Source organism: Dermacentor albipictus, unplaced genomic scaffold, assembly GCF_038994185.2.
Source record: "Dermacentor albipictus isolate Rhodes 1998 colony unplaced genomic scaffold, USDA_Dalb.pri_finalv2 scaffold_21, whole genome shotgun sequence".
NCBI lineage: Eukaryota > Metazoa > Arthropoda > Arachnida > Ixodida > Ixodidae > Dermacentor > Dermacentor albipictus.
In genome coordinates, this window is record NW_027225575.1 from 2,560,882 (window position 1) to 2,582,775 (window position 21,894).

At 43.7% G+C, this 21,894-nt stretch overlaps 1 protein-coding gene across 1 annotated transcript; it reads left to right on the forward strand.

The window, feature by feature from the left end:
* Positions 1–10,366: 10,366 nt before the first annotated feature.
* LOC139052326 (E3 ubiquitin-protein ligase MARCHF11-like) lies at positions 10,367–21,632 on the forward strand. Its single transcript, XM_070529420.1, has 3 exons — positions 10,367–10,373; positions 10,617–10,973; positions 21,625–21,632. The coding sequence occupies exons 1-3, from the start codon at positions 10,367–10,369 to the stop codon at positions 21,630–21,632; spliced, it is 372 nt and encodes a 123-aa protein (XP_070385521.1).
* The last annotated feature ends 262 nt before the right edge of the window (positions 21,633–21,894 follow it).

The following is a 21,894-nucleotide window of genomic DNA, read 5'->3' on the forward strand; positions in this document are numbered from 1 at the left end:
TGTCAAACGCTTTACTAAAATCTAAGAACATCGCGTCAATTTGTTCATTATTATCTATGCATGCTGCAAATGAATTAACTACCGTCACCAATTGTGTCGCAGTAGAGATATATCTTCTAAATCTGTGTTGAAAGCTTGAGAGTATAGAGTTTTCCTCAAGAAATTGAATGATGCGCTTTGCTACAACGTGTTCCCGTAATTTACAACAAAAAGATCTTAAGGATATTGGGCGATAATTTTCTAATAACGAACGGTCACCTTTATTATAGGCGGGTTCCGTTAACCAGCTGTATTACTACCAGCTGTATTCCATTCATCAGGTAGCCTGGAACTTAACCGCGAACACCGAAACAAAATCACAAGAAATTTAGCAATAGTTTCGGCATAATGACGAAGAAAGATATTGGGCAAACCATCAGGACCATAAGTCGATTTTGTTTTCAGATTTACCAGCATTGCGACTACACCGTGATATGAAATAAAATCAACATGGGATGCTAAAAATGCCCCGTGACGACGATTCACGGTTGTACTCGCTTTAGAAAACACTCCAGTAAAATAAGTAATAAAATACTCAGTGATAACTTCTGAATCTGTAACAGAGATACCATCAACCGAAACCTGCGCCACGCGCCTGTCAGCATCGCTAAAGTAATCCCAAAGTTTTCTTGGTGCATTATTCATAAAGTTGGGCAAAGTTGTTGTGAAAAAGAAGTCCTTAGACTCGTTCATTGCACGTGTGAGATCGTTTTTGATACCGTTAATGATAATAGGATTGGCAGTAGACTGTTTAACCAGTTTTCATTTCCGTAATTGGTAATTGGTAATCTAAAAACAAAAAAAACGCCGCCGCTAAACAGCCGTGTAACACAATGTCTAGCGTAAGGTCTGGCGTTAGTTCGAATTACTGCAGTCGCGATGTTGCAGCCTTTGTAGGCTTTTCACCGGTGCTTGCTTCAACAGAAATTGCAGTGGTGTCTCCAGTTTCCTATCGCGTCCTCTTTACAGGTCTTTACGCTGTCATGACGAATCGGTGGAAACTTCCTTTGTTGCTTTCATGTTGTCAGAAGTGTAATCAGTGTAGTCTTGGGTCTTGCTTTCGTCGTCTTTCGGCGCTTTGAGGCTTGCTGCAATAGCATCAGTCCAAGCTAAGGCCTTCTTCGTGACAGTTCCTTGGCGTATTGGCATGGAGTGAGTCCATCATGTGCTCACGTCATCATCAGAACGCACGCACTGGATCTCGAAGCCGCATAACGACTACAGTGCCCGCAACATGGAACACGGCACTCGCGACGTATGTGCCCGATGCCGCAGCAACGGAGGTACAGCGGGGCTCTGCCTGGGACGTAGACGAGTGCGGCGTCTTCAGCGTAGTGACACGCAACTGATGAGGCAGATCTTCGATGGTAACGCCCACCTTCTGATTCAACGTCAGGAACCGTGCTGTCGCCCGTTTATCGACGCATCCTTTCACCTTAGATTTTCTTTGGTAATTTCTGTCACCTCCAGAGCCGTTCGCACATCGTCGTCCGGTGCACCATGAAGTAGCCAGTGGAACTTCAAGCGTGCGCCTCGGTCGCAGGGGTCTATAACCATACAGTACTGGTACTTAACTATTAAGGCGTCTGCAGCCAGTACCTCCTTTCCTTCTTTCTAAAGGAACGTTACTCCCACAGGTGATTAATTTGGTATGACCCTAAGGAAACCACCTCCGGCAGCTGCGAAAGACGGTCGATAGCGTGGCGGAAGTGCTCGCAACCATAATGCCCTGTCTTTAGGCAATCGTACAACAAAACTGTATTCAAAGCAGAATCACCTAAGGGCACATGCGAAAAACAACCTGATAATCTTCTGCCTCTTGGTCATAACACCTCAGTCCTGTAAGCGCTCCGAGGAAGCCCATGTTGACCGATCAGTCCGGGGACCGGACGTGCAATTTCGGCCAAGGTATATGAAAACTGGTAGCGAAGTTTCTATAGAAGCCCACGTGTGAAGAAAATGGGGCTTGTTGTAACCGTCGTCATCTACGTACCATAAGGAGAACTAACACTAATCAAAAAATAAAATAAGAAAAATAGACGTCCCAACCGGAATTGGCAATGACGTCATGATCTTCCGGTGCTTGGCGCGAGTGTTTGAATTCCTTTAACGCCCGGCATCACGGCCGCTCAACAGCAGTTATTTTTCTTTTGTGCCTGAGGCGGGCTTGGGAATCACCTCAGCTGAAACACAAGCCTATCGTTGAACTATTAGGAGTGCCGTATGTCTTAATTTGAACGTAATTACGCTGTCATTGAGGACAACTGTTCCAATAGCTTCCATAGGAAGGTGAGCGAATAGGATGGAAATAAATGAGACTGCCAAAGCGCCCTCAAAATCAACTTCAATTTGGTTCATCTTGAACAATGCAACCGATATAACTGACCAAACACAACATGTCTGAATGATGAAAAGTACTGTGACCAGCACATAGTCATAATGCACAGCAACCTATGCGAATCGCTTTCACAGAATGATTCGTAATTCCTTAATTGCGAAACCATGTATTCATATCCAACAATTATCAGACAACATTGCCACACACTATCATTTAGAGCTGCAGCGATGACGTAGAGGTAGAGTGAGTATCCACCTCGCGAGCAAAATGACCGTGGTTCAAATCGCGGTGCCGGGCAATTTTCCACCAAATTAAAAAAAAATCCGCGTGTTTATAAAGTTGTATAAACAGGCCTGGAGTGCGGCCTGACCCCGGTGACCAGAACCGGAAACACACTCCTTAACCAGAGTGGGATGGGCCACCCTGGTGCAGTACTTGCCCACAACCTCCTATATGAATACAACAATAAAACCCCGGCCCTCAGTCCCCAGCAACTTCGAAGCAACTGACCGTGGTGGCAGTAAGACTTGTGACGCAGCACAGGGTGCTAACAATCTCTGGATCCGGACAGGCCGCCATTGGAATCTGAACCTAGCAACGTTTAACGCCAGAACGTTATCTAGTGAGGCGAGTCTAGCATACGTGTTAATGGAGGAATTAGCGGGCATTAAATGGGATATAATAGGGTTCAGTGAGGTTAGGAGGACAAATTAAGCTTATACAGTGCTAAAAAGCGGGCATGTCCTGTGATAACGCAGCTTAGCGGAGAGACGAGAACTAGGAGTCGTATTCCTAATTAATAAGGATATAGCTGGTAACATATATGAATTCTATAACATTATCGAGGGGGTGACAGGTCTTGTGTAACATAATGATAGGTACAAATTGAAGGTCGTACAGGTCTACGCACCTACATGAAGTTATGATGACCAGCAAGTCGAAAGATTCTTTGAAGACGTAGAATCGGCGATGGGTAAAGTCCAAACAATATGCACAGTATTCATGAGCGACTTCAATGCCAGGGTAGGCATGGAGCACGCTGCAGACAAGTTAGTGGGGGAATATGGCATACGTTCTAGGAATAGGAGTAGAGTTTACAGAACTGAATAATTTGCTGATAACAGACAGTTTTAGTATAGCGTACGCTATTCCATTGCGTACGCTAAAAAATAGCGGGTCGTCACTGCGCATGCGCTGAACGCTAAACGAAATAGCGGGTATAGCGGGCGTACGCAACGCAAACGAGTTAGCGTTAGCGTTTTTGCGTGGTTTGCGGAGTTTGCGGGAAACATGGCGGCGGTCCCGGCTGCCCGCTTCGAATTGAATTTGGCGTTGCTATTGGAAAATGCAGTTCGTTCGTAGCAAATGACTGTGTAAACAGCTTTCGCTTAGTCTCAGGCCTCTTCGACGACAGAGTATTATGGATAACTTCGTGGTGTTTTGGAGATCGCTTCTCGTTTCGAACGAGTCGAAGCCTAACGAAAGAAACCTTCGAGATGTCAGCGCCACCTATCGCGACAGGCATGAAATAGTCGCACTGACGGCATATGGCCTCAGAGATTTGAAGATATCGTCGTCCAACTAAAATTGTAGAAAACGGCGCTGCTTAGCGTACGCTATATAATAGCGTATACCGTACGCTATAGTTGCGTACGCTAAACTAAAACTGTCTAATGAATCCCTTCTTCCGCAAGCGGGGCAACCGAAAGTGGACGTGGGGGAGCCCGAATGGCGAGACTAGAAATGAAATAGACGTCATACTCTGCGCTAACCCTGGCATCATACAAGATGTAGACGTGGTCCGCAAGGTTTGCTACACTGACCATAGGATGTTGAGGTCTGCAATTGGCCTAGACTTGAGGACGGAAGAGAAGAAACTGGTACATAAGAAGCCGATCAATGAGTTAATGGTCTTACCATTAACTCATTGATCGGCTTCTTATGTACCAGTACCAGGGAAAATAAAGGTATTGCGGATCAAGCTACAGAACAGGTATTCGGTTTTGACTGAGGAAGAGGACATTAGTGTTGAAGAAATGAACGACAATCTTATGGGCATCATTAAGGAAAGTGCAATAGAAGTCGGTGGGAACTCCGTTAGACAGGATACCGGTAAGCAATCGCAGGAGACGAAAGTTCTGATTAAGAAACGCCAATGTGTGAAAGCATCTAACCTTACAGTTAGAATAGAACTGCAGAACTTTCCACGTTAATCAACAAGCGTAAGATTGCTAACATGAGGAAGTATAATATGGATAGAATTGAGCATGCTCTCGGGAACTGAGGAAGCCTAGAAGCAGTGAAGAAGAAACCAGGAATACGCAAGAATCAGATGTATGTATTAAGAGACAAAGCCGGTAATATCATTACTAATATGGATGAGATAGTTGAAGTGGCTGAGGAGTTTAATAAAGATTTATACATTACCCGTGACACCGACGACGATAATGGAAGAGAGAATAGTCCAGAGGAATTTGATATCTCACGAGTAACACCGGAAGAAGAAAGCCTTGGGAGCTATGCAAAGGGGGAAGGCAGCTGGGGAGGATTAGGTAACAGCAGATTTGTTCAAGGATGGTGGGCACAATGTTCTAGAAAAACTGGCCACTCTGTATACGCAATGCCTCATGACCTCGAGCATACCGGAATCTTGGAAGAACGCCAACATTATCTTAATCCATAAGAAAGGGGGCGCCAAAAACTAAATATTATAAACTGATCACCTTACTGTCCGTTGCCTACAAAGTATTTACTAAGGTAATAGCAAATAGAATCAGGAACACCTTAGAGTTCTGTCAACCAAAGGACCAGGCAGGATTAGTAAAAGCTGCTTAACAACAAACCATATTCACACTATCAATCAGGGGATAGAGAAATGTGCGGAATATAACCAACCCTTATATATAGCTTTCATTCATTACGAGAAAGCGTTTGATTCAGTCGAAACCTCAGCAGTCATGTATGCATTACGGAATCAGGGTGTAGACGAGTTGTATGTAAAAATAATGTAAGACATTGTTACTGACGGATGAACGAACAGAGGAAGAAGAAGATCGCGGGACGCTGGCTGTTGCGGGTTGTTGGTGGTCAGGCATCGTAACTACTCAGACCAATTTTGTATATATATTGTAAATATAATATTCTATACTCCAAACATCCCCGTAACAATATCTATAGTGGCTCCACAGCCACTGTAGTCCTCCATATGGAAAGCACCAAAATCACAATAAAGAAAGGTGTCAGGCAGGGAGATAAGATCTCTCCAATGCTATTCACAGCGTGTTTACAGACGGTATTCAGAGACATGGATTGGGAAGAATTGGGGATAAGAGTTATTGCAGAATACCTCAGTAACTTGCGACCCGCTGATGATATGGCCTTGCTCAGTAACTCAGGGGAGCAATTGCAATGCTTACTCACTCACCTGGACAGGCAAAGCAGAAGGGTGGGTCTACAAATTTATCTGCAGAAAACTAAAGTAATCTTTAACTGTCTCGGAAGAGAACAGCAGTTTACGATAGGTAGCGAGGCACTGGAAGTGGTATGCGAATACATCTGCTCAGGGCCAGATAGTGACCGCAGATCCGGGTCATGAGACTGAAATAATCAGAAGAATAAGAATGGGCTGGGGTGCGTTTGGCAGGCATTTTCAAATCATGAACAGCAGGTAGCCATTATCCCTCAAGAGAAAAGTGTATAACAGCTGTCTCTTACCAATACACCACTAAGGGACAGAAACCTAGAGGCTTACGAAAAGGGTTCCACCTAAATTGAGGACGACACAATGAGGTATGGAAAGAAGAATGATGGATGTAACGTTAAGGGGGGATAAGAAGAGAGCAGATTGGGTGAGGGAAGAAACGCGAGGTAATGACATCTTAGTTGAAATCAAGAAAACAAAATAGGCATGGGCAAGGAATGTAATGAGGAGGGAAGATAACCGATGGTGATTAAGGGTTACGGATGGGATTCCAAAAGAAGGGAAGCGTAGCAGGGGGTGGCAGAAAGTTAAGTGGGAGGATGAGATTAAGAAGTTTGCAAGGACAACATGGCCACAATTAGCACATATGGCCGGGGTGGTTGGAGAAGTATGAGAGAAGGGTTTGCCCTGCAGTGGGCGTAGCGAGGCTGATGATGATGATCATCATAATCATTTAGAAAACATTGCACTTACTAATTTTGCTGCCAGTCGGACAATCACAGCCTGTGTTACAGAGCGTGACGTTTCTTCGAGGGGCGTTCCGCATTTATCGTCACGACGAGACAAGCGCGTCGGATGCCACAGCGTGAACTTGCACGATAACAAAAAACCTGCAGTCACACCTTTCGCCAACGAATGCAGTGCGCTCTGTGACGCAACGTTCGAAGTGAAGCGCACACCTCTTTTTCAAGAAACATTCCAGGAAAAAAAAACGGACAAAACAGCCGCGTTCAAGTGAGCAACGCCATTCCTCACAAGGTAATAGCTGGTTTGCATAGCTTTGCCAAGTCTTGCGCCAGAATCACTGGTTGGTACGAGTCGCCGACAAAGAACTAATAAATTGTGCAATACAAAACAAATTAGCATTTGTTCCTTTAGTGTAAGAAAAATATTGAAACAGAAAAGTTAATCGTATGCCAGTATTCTGATTCTGAGTTTCAGTGTTTTCCCCCTCCCCTCACCACGTCGCGCTTCAATCGTGCAACACTAACTGATATCTTTGGCGATTGGTTTTGGCACGCTTTTCGTTCCGAGCTTCGCGACCTATTTATATGGACCTTGATCTCGGCAACGGCTGTAACTGTTAACAGCATGCCTTCTCTGACTCGTCACTGCGCTGAATAAATGCAATTGATTTTCTTGGTTTCCTTCGGTGCGTGGCGCTGAGACATTTGACCACCCTTGTAACTCAAGATACCACTCAGACTTGCAAAAAAATAAAAAATAAGTCAAACAGCCGAGAGGATTCGAACCTTCCATCGGGGACGCAATGGATTTCAGTGCATCGCCGTAACCACTCGGTTACAACGATCGCTATTTTTATTTATTGCTCGGTTTACCCCTTCATTGAATGCTCCCTGCTCTGAACAAATTAAGTTGCAGGTTGCTGTTGTTGTTTTCTCTAGGCGCGTGGGGGTCGGGTATGTGACATTTTTTTTAATTTACGCGAAGTTACGTAGAACATGCGTTAACTAAATGTTCTACGCGCATTTGCTTCCTCTACAAAAATGCACAAGGTCCCACTCAGGCTTACAAAAAAATTACTCACGCCGTGGACACTATTTCAGCCAATGTGGGAAGGAGCCAATATATTTCTAAGCCATCGCGCTTCTAATATCCTGTATATTTACTTCCCGGCCACGACTGCTTCTTCTTTTGTGTGTGTTTTGTGGTATCATTATGAATAATTGTACCGTGAAGGTCTTTTTTTGTGCTTGTAGACGCTGCTATGACTGCTTTAGCCGCTATGTGAATAGCTTATGAAAGTGTCTGTATAATCGGCCACGACTTTGCAGCCAGCAGTACCCCTGCTCTTCTTCTTTACTGCAAATTGCTTCTGTAGACTGCGTGCATTGCAAGTTGTATTTGCAAGTAGCTCTTGTTAGTATGTGCCTGGGTCACATACCCAGTAGCCTATATTGGCCGACATTTTGTTGGCTGGAGTATCTCTGGATTCGGCCCACGAAAGAGGCTAGAAACATACCCCATATGAAAAGACTACCCATAAGAAAGACTTCATGTTTAAAAGTGCGCCCTTGAGAACGAGAACAAATATTCATACGTTGGGATGAAATATTATTTTATTTTCAAAACAATACGGCGAGGTGTTCCTGGCGTACCCTTATTGGCATTCCGTCAACATCACGGCATTGTGTCACAGCGTCGTTGCAATGCTATCGTGTTCGCTGCATGGATGTCATCCAATCTTCAACATGCCATTGTCGCACGGTGGTTCTCATACCGTCGTCATCGTTCGAGAATCGTAATAGCATTGCTGTGATGCCGTCGTCATTCCAGTGACGTCATGGCATTCTCTCTATACCATCGTCTCTTTCCATCGTCGTCATTGCATTGTGGTCATACATTGGGCGTCATGCAGTTGTTATGGTTTCACCATCGTCACGCCGTCGCCCTCACGGTGTTGTCGTCATTCCGCCATCGTCATTACTTTGTCGTCACTCTATTATTGCCATGCGTGGGGTCCACTTGTTCCAGCATAAGCCCTGGCTCCTTCTAGGCATAAATATGAATGTTTCGTGATTTTAAAGGTGTGGCATTTGTGTTGAAAAAACAATCTATAGAATAAACAAGACAACAATAAACACCTGTTGTAAGTTGTTGTGTAGCCTTGTTGTTGCACTATCATTGCATGATTGTATAGCCTTTATTAACCACGTGCCTAAACCTTCGTTTCATGAAGACGTCAGTGTTTCATCCTTGAAAGCTACATCCGGACTGCCACCCCTCTCTTTTCGTCGTCGCATTGCTAGCCTCACCCTTTATCACAAATTCTTTTATTCTCCTCTCAATCAAGAACCGTATATCGCCGCCACATCACGCATATCTCACCGCACCAGTCATCCCCTTCAAGTTGCCCGCCCACTATCGCGTACTACTACGTTTTCAGCTTCATTATTTCTTCGAGCAGCCACGAACTGGAACGGCCTACCCCATGACATCGTCGGCATCGCTTCAACACCTGCTTTTCAAGAACGCGTAACAGATCACCTTCAATGTTAAATCACCATCGCTGTTTGTTTTTCTCACTACAAATGTAATCCCACCCCTTATGTAACACCCCCTGAAATGGGGGCCTTTAAGGAATAAAACTGAACTGAACTGAACTGAACATGTGTTTTGCACCAACAGAGCATTTTTTCTAGAAATTGATGGTTTCGCGAATGCTCTTCCAGTCAGGAATCATCACGACATAAGTGTGTAATCAACACGGACACGAACCACAAAAATACTAATTTTTTTAGGAGAGCAGAAGATTGTCGTCAGCAAGGCTGCCCTGTAGGAACCGCAACGTCTTTTGTTCTATTAAGCTATTAGTATTCTTGTTGTCGGAGACCGTGTTTTACGCAACTCGTCCTTTTCTTTCTTGTCTTCGTTCTTGCAATATTCCAGAGCCTGTTTTTCGCACTGCATTTCGCGGGAGCCTCGGAGATTTCGCATTGGCCGGTGCTGGCCATTTGGGCTCTGACAGTGTGACGCCACACGTGTGACGTCATCTCCAGTTGTTATCGGAGTGGCCCCTTACACCAATGTAGCCTTTTGCAGCTACATCGGTGTAATATTCTGCAGGCACAATAGTTACCGCACAAGATACGTACCACAGTTGCTTGTTTGCAAGGTTCAAGCCTGGTGTGGGACCACTGTGGCTTCACAGGGGTGATACCGTCTTTCTGGTTTTCTACTCGGGTTAAATACTAACGTGTAGACTCATCGACATATCGGTCCTGCAGTCACTGTTTTGTCAGGCGTCTGCGCATAATACAGTGCTGCAACATCCATGCGTGCATTGCTAATTAGAATATTTTCTGTTTACCACCTGACAGAAACACGGCGCTGGCCGGTGCTTTTGAAGTGGGCACTGACATGGCAGCAACGCCTTTTGCGAATGGCCAATAGTTCCCTGCAGCGCAAGAGCTCCTTTATCATCAGATGGCCAGGGTCTCTTTAAAGGGCTGATACGTTCTTTCCGGGCCAAATACTAAATTGGCCTCTCTTTCGTTGATAGCTAGGGGCGCTCGATGTGCATAAACACTGCGCAAAATGTAACACTGCGTGTCACTGACCGCACCATTACTGTGCATTATATATGTTGCGCTATTGTTTGTTCATGGAAGGTGAGAACACACGTTTCCACAGACTTATATTCACGAGTAGATGACGTTGCACAGCAGAGTACAAAGGAAGAGACCGGTATAAATAGCCCTGCGAGCGGCTTTGTGCAGGCATTCGTATCTTTTGCGAGCAGAAGTGGCAGAAGGACAGCAAGCACAATGGCCAGTGAGCACAACGAGAACTCGAACAAGGAAACGCGCGCGGAATCTAGTAAGCGCGACCACCACTTGTGTTTTCGTCAAGTTAACGTACCAACGCTGTGAAGTCGATGCCACCGCGACGATCAGGATTCATCACCCGAAAAGAAGAGCTGCCCCGTTTCCTCATCTTTGCCGTCCTCTTCGCAATACCCAGAGACTGATGGTGCTCGCCACATCCCGTGCTCTGACTGTGAGCCTTCTCAATCAGGTGTAGTCACCCCCTCGCCACCATACGTGGGCTCTAGCCTGGAGGGCGAAGAGCACGCAGGGCAAACGAACGTCGGTGCACTGTCCAAGGACGTGGAACAGCCGTTGCTGAAAAGTCCTGAAGTTATGAGTGACTCCAAGGATGCCTCGGCGCGGGACTGCGTCTGTCCCGATCAGGCAACTGGTGACCTAAACGGGGCCGTGAACAGTGGACCCATGTGCCGGATCTGCCATGAAGGCGACCGGGAGGATCCACTCGTGTCCCCCTGCAGCTGCACTGGCACCATGGCCTTCGTGCATGTGTCCTGCCTGGAGCACTGGCTGAACCAGCGGAACGTAGACATCTGCGAGCTCTGCGGTGAGCATTTCCCGATGGCGGCCCAACCCGGGAGCGCACGCCGGTTCTTCCACTATGTTTGGCAGAGCGACGGGCGGCTACGACAAGCGCTGCTGATCGACCTTCTCTGCTTCTTCCTAATCACATCAGCCACCTTATTCTCCTTCCTGTACCTTAGGAGAGCGTTGGAAGCGCTTGATTGGAGCGGTCATGTCTTGAAAATCGTCGTGCTTTTCGCAACCGGCGCATTCCACGGTTATTGCATGACGTTTTGGTCCGACAGGCTGCGTAGTCGCTATGATTCGTTCATGGCGTGGCAGTTGGAGAACCCGGTGCGCCTAATAGTGGCGGTGACGTCGGTCAGAGAAGTGACTGTTGGCGGGACATGTCCCAGGGACGCACGGGAAGCCGTAGAACCATCGACGTCCTGTGGGCGTTGTACCCGCTAGAATCAATGCGACAGAGGATATGCCTACAACAGGCTGTCAACATAGAGGCGGCTAATGAACGCCGTTGGAACCGCCGTCAACACCGCTTGGCCAGAAGACCTGCTATCTAGACCTGCAGGAGACCAGCTTCGTGTTTGAGGCTCCCGCAGCCTGTGTAGTGGTAGTGTTGAATGCATGGACGTGTTGCTCAGGCTTCTTGATCATTTTAATGCTGGAGTTTGTTGAAGACGAGCCATTCATTTTGCAATTTCTTTTCATCACCTGTGCTTGAAAATCCTAAGTGTCGTATGGCTATTTTGTTTCATCATTTTTAATAGTCCACCTTCATGCAAATAAAATCACGACTTTCATGTATAACACACGGTGTAATCTCCGGTACGATTTACGTAGTTTATAATTTTTTGAGAGTTAATTCAAGTGTACGTCCTTTTCAGGTATAGTGAACCGAAGAAAGAGCATTAGCTGGTAGCAATACAATTTTTTCGCGCTCTTATGTCCGGTATTTTGTTTATTTATACATCCTGCAGTCCAGTTAACGTGGTCGAAGCAGGAGGGGCATTTATTTAACAAATCACATTGCGTTTAAAGGTGCACATACATTTTGTTTTATATCCAGACACAAATAAATAGCAAAAATGAACACAATGGCTAAATGTACACAATGCTACATGATGGCAAGACCATCGCGCTATGGTACAGAATTCCATTGAGACACTGTGTGCAGGAAAAAGGACAATTTACAAGCATCTGTTTTTGCGAAATATGGCTTTAAAGATCCTGGTTGTTGATGTCCTGTATGTCTTGTTGATACGGGGGATAAATACAATGAAGGGTTAATAGTGAATTTCTGGTCAAGGAGAGAAATCAGGAAGTCGAAGCGAAATTACCTTCTTCGGTACAGAAGTTGGGGTACGATATTGACTGTCATTAGTTCCGACGGAGTGTCCACACGACGAAATTTAGAAAAAGTAAATCTACTAGTCTTTCTTTGAATTCTTTCGAATTTATCAATGGTACGTTTTGTGTAAGGGTCCCATACTATGCTTGCATATTCTAGCTTTGGTCTGATGTATGACTGAGAGCATAGACGTTTTACTTTTGGTGGTGAATTACGAGGCTTGTGTCTTAAAAACACAATTTTCTGAAAGCAGAACAAATGTTATCAACGTGTGAATTCCAAGAGAGGTTAGCAGTGAACGTTACACCTAAATATTTGTAGCTATCGACATGATTAACTGTAGATGAACATAGGGAGTAACCATACTGAAAAGTGGATTTTTTTTTATTAATAGGAAAGGAAACAGATTTTTTTGTGCATTTATGACCATGCCCCACTGGTTGCACCATTGGTATATGTAATCTATATTTTCGTTTAGTTCTAGTTGATAATGTATGCTGCAAGCTTCACGGAATAATATACAGTCATCTGCGAACAATCGAATCTGAATAGTTGGATCAATTATACCCGCGATATTATTCATATAGCACAAAAATAGCAAGGGCCCTAGCACACTGTCTTGGGGCACACCCGACCTGACTGGTAGAAGGCGCGAATTTAGGTCCTCGACTGTGAAAAACTGCACCCAATTTCTCAAATATTCAGCCACCCAAGCCACCAACTCCTCCGGAAGACCAATGTTGTTGAGTTTCTAGATTAGTTTGTCCTGAGGAACTTATCAAAGGGCTTACAGAAATAAAAAATTTTTGTCTATCTGAATATTATTATCAAAACCATGTAACGACGAGTTGCGTAACGGTCGAATACTTCTTTCTAAAACCGTGCCTGAAAACTTGTTAATATGGAGTGTTTGTCAAAGAATTCTATAATCTCAGTGGCTATAATATGTTCTATAAGTTTACAACATGAGGACGTTAGAGATATATATTTCCGAGCAGCTCTGATTTGGCGGAATGCCAATAAAACGCGCTCAAACATGCAAATTGCAAATTGCAAGCACGAACATGCAAATAAACATGCAAATTTGAAAGCAAAAAACAAAATGAGTTTTCGACATGACACAACTCAAGGGAGTGAAAATGACACGGCTTGCCTTTGCTCAATATTACAGAAAACTATTTAGTCATAAAACATGCGATACTGAACGGTTTTGAACTGCCTTTCTACCGCTTATGCCTAGGCTTGATTACGAAAAAAAGGTCACTTGAAAGGCCAATAACAGTCGCAGATGTTTAATCTCAGTCCTATCGCAGTCCTGGTAAAGCGCCTGGTCCAGATGGTCTCGGTGCAGCTGTATACAAGCACTTCAAAAGTGAAATGGCAGACTCTCTACACCGGGTTATAAAAAAAATGAAATAATGCCATGAAAAGAAACTAGCACCATCGACCTTGTGAACATCCCACATGATGCTGATCACGAAAATTAATGACAAAGTTAAACTGAGTTCAATAGAAGCATACGGGCCGATAATTGTAACGAATATTGATTACAAGATTTTCATGAAAGTTTTAACTCACCGTCTCCAAAGTATTATCAATTCTCTCTTAGGTCAACATCAGACCTCCGCAATAATAGGTAGAACCAATCTTACAAATATCCACGTGACAAAAACTGTTGTCCAATGCTGCGATGCCATGAAGGATTGAGTTGCTATGCTTCAAGTAGATTTGAAAAAGGCATTTGATAAAATTGTGCACGAAATATTGTTCCTTATCCCGAATTATGTCAATGTATCATCTATAATTCTAGATGGCATGAAAATGGTGTATGATAAATGTATAGCGAAACTTGTGACCAATAAGAAACTGAGTGTAAGTATTTGCTTTGAATGATCTGTAAAACAAGTATGGTGTTTATCATCGCTACTTTTTGATCTTTACCTGGAACTCTTTGTATTTGTAGCAACCCCCCCTCACTTCGTCGCCCCGCTCCTTGGAAATCCGTTTCGCCTCTCCGTGGGGGTCCTTGCGCTTTGCACCTCTTAACATGCCTCGACGTGGAGGCCATTGCCCCCTGCATGCCCGACGGGGGCGCCACCACAGCCTCTCGGCACACCGGCTCTTACGTTTGAATAAAGCCAGTCGACTCCGTTCTACGCCTGTCAAAACGTGTGTTCTTTGCCTCCGTTAACCAGAGCTCTCAGCCTAATGATAATCATCATCAGCCTATATATATATATATATATATATATATATATATATATATATATATATATATATATATATATATATATATATATATATATATATATATATAAATTACCCCTGCCCTGCGCCGACCGATTCGAACAAGCGCCTGCGAATTTCCTAACTTCGTCGCGACACCAAGTCTTCTGAGGTCCTCGACTGCGCTTCCCTTCGCTTGGTACCTGGTTATCTAACCTACACATTACATGACCTGCGTAGCTCAATTTTTTTTCTTACTGTCAAATATAATATCACCTATCCCCATTTTCTCTCTTGTCCACACCACTGTCTTCCTGTCTCTTAACGTTACGCCTAACAGTCTTCGTTCTATCGCTCTTTGCATGGTCCTAAACTTGTTCTCGAGCTTCTTTGTGAATCTCCAAGTGTCTGCCCCACATGTTAGCACCGCTAGAATGACCTGATTGTACACATTTCTTATCAATGATAACGATTAATTTTCCTGTCAGGATCTGACAATGTCCACCGCAAGCACTCCAACCCATTTTTGTTCTTCTGTGAATTTCCTTATCATGATCAAGGTCTCCATAAATGGTTGACATAGGTAAGCTTATTCATTCACAGACTCGAGAGTTTGACGGGCGATCCACAACTCTTCTCCTCTTGCCAGTCTATTCAGGATTATCTTTGTCTTCTGCATAGTGATCTTCGACCCGACTCATACTTTCCTTATCAAAGGTGCACTAAAGGCAAATACTAAGTCGAAGTGGACTGGTTAACTACCATTACAGAAACCTCACGACGCTTGTTCCGCGCCAAGAAAATACTTAGTTTACGAGAAAATTGCTTCTGAAGGGTCCGAATACCTTTTTCAAAATTCAAATCTCCCGCCACCCTACCAGGAAAGTGGTGACGTTGCATACGCCATCCCCACCCTTTGCTGCCATCGCAGAGTTAAGCGGTGCCTGACAGACGGCGGTAAAGAGCCAAGACAGGCGGATTCGCCGCTGCAGCTGCTTTTTGGTCAAGTGGCATAGACCATTCGGGAATCCCGCGACATCACATGGAAGTTGAATCCTCTGCCACTTTCACTTTGTGCAAGTTTCGCGAGCCAGCTAAACCACCGCAGCACTACCCGATAACAAAACTACTAAAACGCGAAAGCGTGGGATGCGCGGAGTCGAGAAAACACAAAACCCTTCGACCTCCCGCACCGTAGTCAAGGCTAATTTCAATCCGTGTTTTTTTTTTAGAAATGTAATAGAAAGAGACAAGCAGCAGTTTATATCGTCCTATAATACCATACAAGGATGTTGTTTCAACGAGTGATTCAGTACTAGTGACAGAGTTTAACTGAGTAGTGCTTTCGTCATCTGGCAAGTACTTGAATGTCCCGGGGGAGTCTCTAATCATGTTCTGCAGTTACCTCAATTTCTCGATTATTAAGGCTCTGTTCGCGATAATACTCAAGCCTTGGAGATTCCCGGGCACTAATCTATCACTCTAGCTTAACTTAATATTTGACTTTAATGTCACGTTAATATCCTCAATGATTTCTTGTAACTCATCTACAGTGGTGCTGAACAGGACAATGTCATCTGCAAACCGAAAGTTGCTCAGATATACGCCGTTGATCCTCACTCCTAACCCTTGCCAGTTTAATAGCTTGAACACTTCTTCCAAGCATGCAGTAACAGCATTGGAGAGATTGTGCCTCCTTGCCTGGCCCCTTTCTTTATAGGTATCTTTATTCTTGTGGAGAATTAAGGTATCTGTGGAATTTCGCCAGATAATTTCCTAGATATTTTCGTAAGCCTCCTGTGCTCCTAGATTGCGTAATGCCTCTATCATTGCTGGTATCTCTACTGAATCAAATGCATTTTCGTAATCTATGAAAGCCATATATAGAGTGTGACTGTACTCTGCAGATTTCTCGATTACCTGAATAATGACATGAATGTTATCCATTGTAGAGTATCCCTTCCTGAAGCTACCCTGTCCTCTTCGTTGACTGAAGTGCATTGTTGCTCCTATTCTATTCGAAAGTATCTTGGTGAATGTTTTATACAATACTGGATGTTCCCTAATCGGCCTATAATTTTGAATTTTTTAACGTCTCCCTTTTTGTGAATTAGTATAATGTTTTCATTCTTCCAGTTTTCTAGGACCCTTAAAGTCGTGAGACATTTCGCGTAAGTTTCACAAGCTTTTCGGGCATGAAGTCTCCTGCATCTTCGATTAAATCAACTGTTATTCCGTTTGCGTCTGCCGCTTTTCCCCGTTTCATGCCTTGCAAGTCCCTTATAACTTCATCGCTAGTTATAGAAAAAGCCTCTGTAACCTCTTCAGTACTACTTCATTTCATTTATTTTATTTTTTTATTTTTTATTTACAGATACTGCTGTCTCAATACATGAGACATAGCAGGAGTGGATACACCAGAGATTACATCAACACAACATACAATGAGCTTGAAACGTAATTACAAAATATGGTTAGACAATTCTTTCACAAACTCTTCATTAGGTTTTTCCCGCAAGGAACCATCTAGGTTGTTCCAAATTTCAACAGTGCTTGGAAAAAACGAATACTTAAAACAATTTACAAAAGACTGGAAAGGAACAATATTAAGTGGGTGTGAACGGCGCGTGGCACGCCCAGTGGGATGACTGAAGGAAATCGGGGCATCAATGCAACTTTGACCGTGTACAATCTTGTGTAGCAAAGTGATACGTTCAAGTGTGCGTCGATGAGCCGACGGTTCTATTGATAATGCGCATGCGTGAGATGAGGGAGAAAAGTTGCGGTCATATCGGCTAAAAATGAACCGTATTGCTTTCTTTTGTATAGCTTCAAGCTTACTAATGTCAAGTGCAGTGTATGGTGCCCAAACCACTGAGGCGTACTCTAGTAATGGTCTGACGAGGCATTTATAAGCTGTTAATTTGCAGTCCTTAGTTGAGCATTTGAGGGTTCGCTTTAAATATCCCAGTTTCCTAAGTGGCCTAGCGCAAATTGTTTCAATATGAAGATGCCATTTTAAGTTTTGAGTGAAGGTAACTCCAAGATATTTGAAGGTATTCACAGAATTTAGGTAGTGCCCATTGCAGCTATAACTGAAATTGAATGGCTGCTTTTTATTAGTGAAAGTCATTTGCACAGTTTTTTGGTAATTAATACTCATTTGCCACGCATTGCTCCAACCACAAAAGGACGAAAATACATTGTTGAGAACCTCTTGATCTTGTCTGTTAGTTACTGTGGTATAGAGCACGCAGTCCTCGGCGTACAATCGCAGTTTCACTGGTGTGTCCCTAATGACCTGTGTGACATCGTTAATATAAATAAAGAACAGCAGGGGCCCAAGGACTGAGCCCTGTGGTACCCCGGAAGTGACTGTGGCCGACGATGACTGCGCGTGATTAAAAGTAACATACTGAGATCTTAAATGTAGCCAATCAGCTATCCATCCAAGTATTTTATCATCGTTAATAATTTTACTGAGCCAAAGAAGAAGTTGTCTGTGGCACACCATATCAAACGCTTTGCTATAATCTATAAATATGGCATCAACCTGACCTCGATTATTTAGAGCCGAAGCGATGTCATGAGTGAATTCAATGAGTAGAGTAGTTGTAGAAAAACCAGAGCGGAAACCGTGTTGATTCTGCGACAATATGTTATTAGTAGTTAAATACTGAAGGACATGTTTGTGAATTATGTGCTCTAAGAGTTTGCAACAAGTGCTTGTTAACGAGATAGGCCTGTAGTTGGAAATTAGTTGCGTATTACCCGATTTGAACACAGGAATTACGTTGGCGATTTTCCAAATGGCCGGTACAGTACATGTCTCTAATGACTTACAAAAAATTATGGTTAGGTAATGAGCATTCCATTCTGCATAGCGCTTCAAAAACATGTTTGGTATACCATCCGGTCCGGCACCCTTAGTAATGTCGATGTTCAAGAGAAGGTTATAAACACCGGTATAGCTCATTTCAATTACTGGAAACGGAGGCATTTCCTGGATAATACCAATGTCGGGGGTGGTACCATTGTCATCTCCAAACACAGATTTGAAATAGCCATTAAACGCCTCCGAGATTGTCGAAGGGTCCGAACAGGACACATCATTTATTACGAAGGATGACGGGCAGGAGGTAGCAGGGTTGATGGTTTTCCAAAACTTAAGTGGATTATTTTTCATAAAAGAGGATAATGTGGTATTGAAATAGAACTTTCTAGCCTCACTCATTTTGGATTTTAGTTCAGATTTAAGTAACTTATTTAGGGACTCCCCGTCATTATTTTGTGCATTACGTCGTTTTCGCAGTCGCTTAATGCGACGTTTGAGTTGTATAATTGGTCTGGTATACCACGGGTGTGTAGCATGCCGTTTTATACACTTTTGAGGAACAAATTGCGCTATACACTCATTAGCTATACTATAAAATTGGTTAGTCAACATATCAACACTGTAGTGTTCACTACATGACACAAAATCATCAAAACATGATGCAAGTTTAGCAATAATAGAAGTGTCGTCAGCACGCTCAAAATTCAGGACAGTTTTAAACGTTGGTCGTACTGGTACACAAGCAACATTTAGACGAACAATAACAGCCTTATGGTCGGAAATTCCGTCAACAACACGGCACTGATATCCATTCTTTACCAGGTCATCATTGACAAAAACAAGATCTAAGACAGCATCTTCGCGCGTTGTATCGACAACCAGCTGCGATAGATCGAAAGCTACTGACATGTCAATTAAGGAATCACAAATTATCCTATCACGGCCAGTTGATGATAACGAATGCCAATCTATAGCGGGTGCGTTAAAGTCACCGGTTAGTACCAGTTTAGAACAGTTAAGCTTATGTCGGACAATATAATCACTGATAGCCGAAAAAATGTCAGGGGCGGAATTTGGCGGACGGTAGATAGCACCGATAACAATAGCGAGACCATCAAGTTTTAATTTACACCATATTGATTCAACATCTGGAAGTTGAGGTAATAAAGAGAATTCAATACCACTCCTAATAAAAAGTGCTACTCCGCCACCACGGCCAGAAGGCCTGTCTTTTCTCAGAACCGTGTAACTAGGAGGCAAGAACTCATGGTCAAGAATGGATTCGTTTAGCCAAGTCTCAGTCACACATATAATCGATGGAGTATGACATTCTATTAGCCAGTTAAAGTTTTCAATTTTGTTAATGAGGCTACGTGCATTTAAATTCAAAAGCGTGAAGCATTGCTCTCGAAACTGTCAATCGTTGTCTATAGCGGTCAAGCGACGGCTTTCTCTAACGATAGCTTTTTTGCTATCATCCCAAGAGTACCGAACGTTGTCCACCAACAGATGATCATAGTGCAACCGGGCTTTTTGCGCATTTTTCCTTATCCCAGCGGAATTCTGCCAGAGCTCCCTGCGCACCTGCCTCACGCGAACAGAGAAGTCTTCATTTATAAATATGTTTGTGCCCTTCAACTTTCTCGCGTTTCTTAATATAGCAACCTTAGTTCTAAAATCCAGCAACTTAATGATTACAGGTCTTGGATTATTGCTCTTTCGCATTCCCACCCTATGACAGCGTTCGATATCGCTGCACTTAATTTCTAGTTTCGATGTAATCAGTTCAGTTACCGCTTCCAGCAACTCCTCTGAAGATTCGCGGGAGCTCTCAGCAAGACCAAATATAAGCAAGTTATTTCTGCGGGACCTGTTTTCTAAATCGTCGTTTTTGCGATTTAATTTATTAACGAGCACTCGAAGGTCAGTTACAGCCTTTTCAAGCTCAGATACCCGCGATGCGACTTCAGCAATTGGTGCAATAGACTGCTCTATACCAGTTAACCGCTCTTCGAAGGAGACAACCCTAGAGGAAAGAGCCGCCAGCTCTTGGCTAATTTTTGTTTGTCCCGAGAGTAATTCGAGCAACATTTTTTCAATATCAGGGCCAGGGTTAGTTTCCACATCACCGCACAATAGTAACAGCATTCTTAAGGAATTTATGAGCGAAAGAAACACATTTATGAGGACTGCAGGGGGGTCCGGCAGCAGCAATAGAAAACGATTGTCACTTCTATAGCTCTTGAAATTGTACTTCAAGCTTACCTGCAAAGCAGAACATAAGATTTTGAAGCGAGTGCATTCCATGCTGCCGCCGGACCCACTGAAGAGTAGCACACGATGCGATGCTTTTATAGGCTCCAGTGTGTTCGTAGTTGTCCTGGTACCGCGCCACGCGCAGTTCGACCACGCATTGACAGTCCAGCAGATATGGTGGAAATCAGGCTTCTTCGCAGTATCCCTGCAAGCAACTTCACCGCACGAGGCATTGACAAAGCATCTGCTGACCGGCAAAGAAGGTAGGCTATCGAGATGGCTGGAACAGGACGGGCTGTCCTGAAGGTAGAAGATTCCGGTGCATGCAGCACCGGAATCTTCAGTACTACCGCTCTGGGTACTGTGCAGGTCAGCATAGAATTCTTCCGCTGTTTTTACTATAGCTTCAAAGTCGCTGATAATTTTACCGAGCTTATCTTTCAGTGCATACGTGTTGGGTTGCCCTATGCCAAGTCTTCTCACTGATTTCATCCTGCGTCCAATTTTTACTGCTTCCTCAGTCTTTCTCACGCTATAATTTCGAATATCTCTTATTTCCTTCTTGATTTGGACGCTTTCATTTTTGTCGTTAAAGGCACTCGCGAATCCGAGTATTAATGGTGACACTTTCTGCAACTATGAATTGAGGGTCCTTGCTTATGCTGCCTTTTTCACAGATGAAGTAAGCGTGCGTGGCGTTGTAGAAGCGGTAAAGGATTTCTGTACAGACAGAGGAAGCATGATTAGCTGGGCAAAATGTCTTCGTTCGTGGCATGACCACTGGCAACATGCTCCAGACACGTTTTGCAACAGTCAATGAAGCACAACTCCGGATAGCTATTTGAGATTTCCACTGAAACATTATAAGGACAGCAAAGACTATTGAGCAGATAAAGCAAGAAGATTTAAATTACAAATAGAAAAATTGGGGACCATAATTTTTCTATGATTTCAAGAGCCACCGTTTTTAATGTGTTTTTAATTGCTAAGGTGTGTTATGTGCTGCAGGTGATTAGCATGACTAGTGTTTCTGTATGACGACCGCACAGAGGCCTTGCAGTTTTTATCTGGGCGTCTATTTGGGAGCGCATGAGCCGTTTTAACCTTTTTCGTAAAGTTAAAAACGGGAGCTTGGCACTATCGCACTTGTGTTTTAAACAGAATTTGACGAGGTTTTTCTTTTCTTGCGTCAACAGGCCCACCTTTCTTTCGAACAGTAATCAAAGTGTGATTACGAGATTCCTTGCCAGACTACGTAGTATCGTTGTAGTATCAATG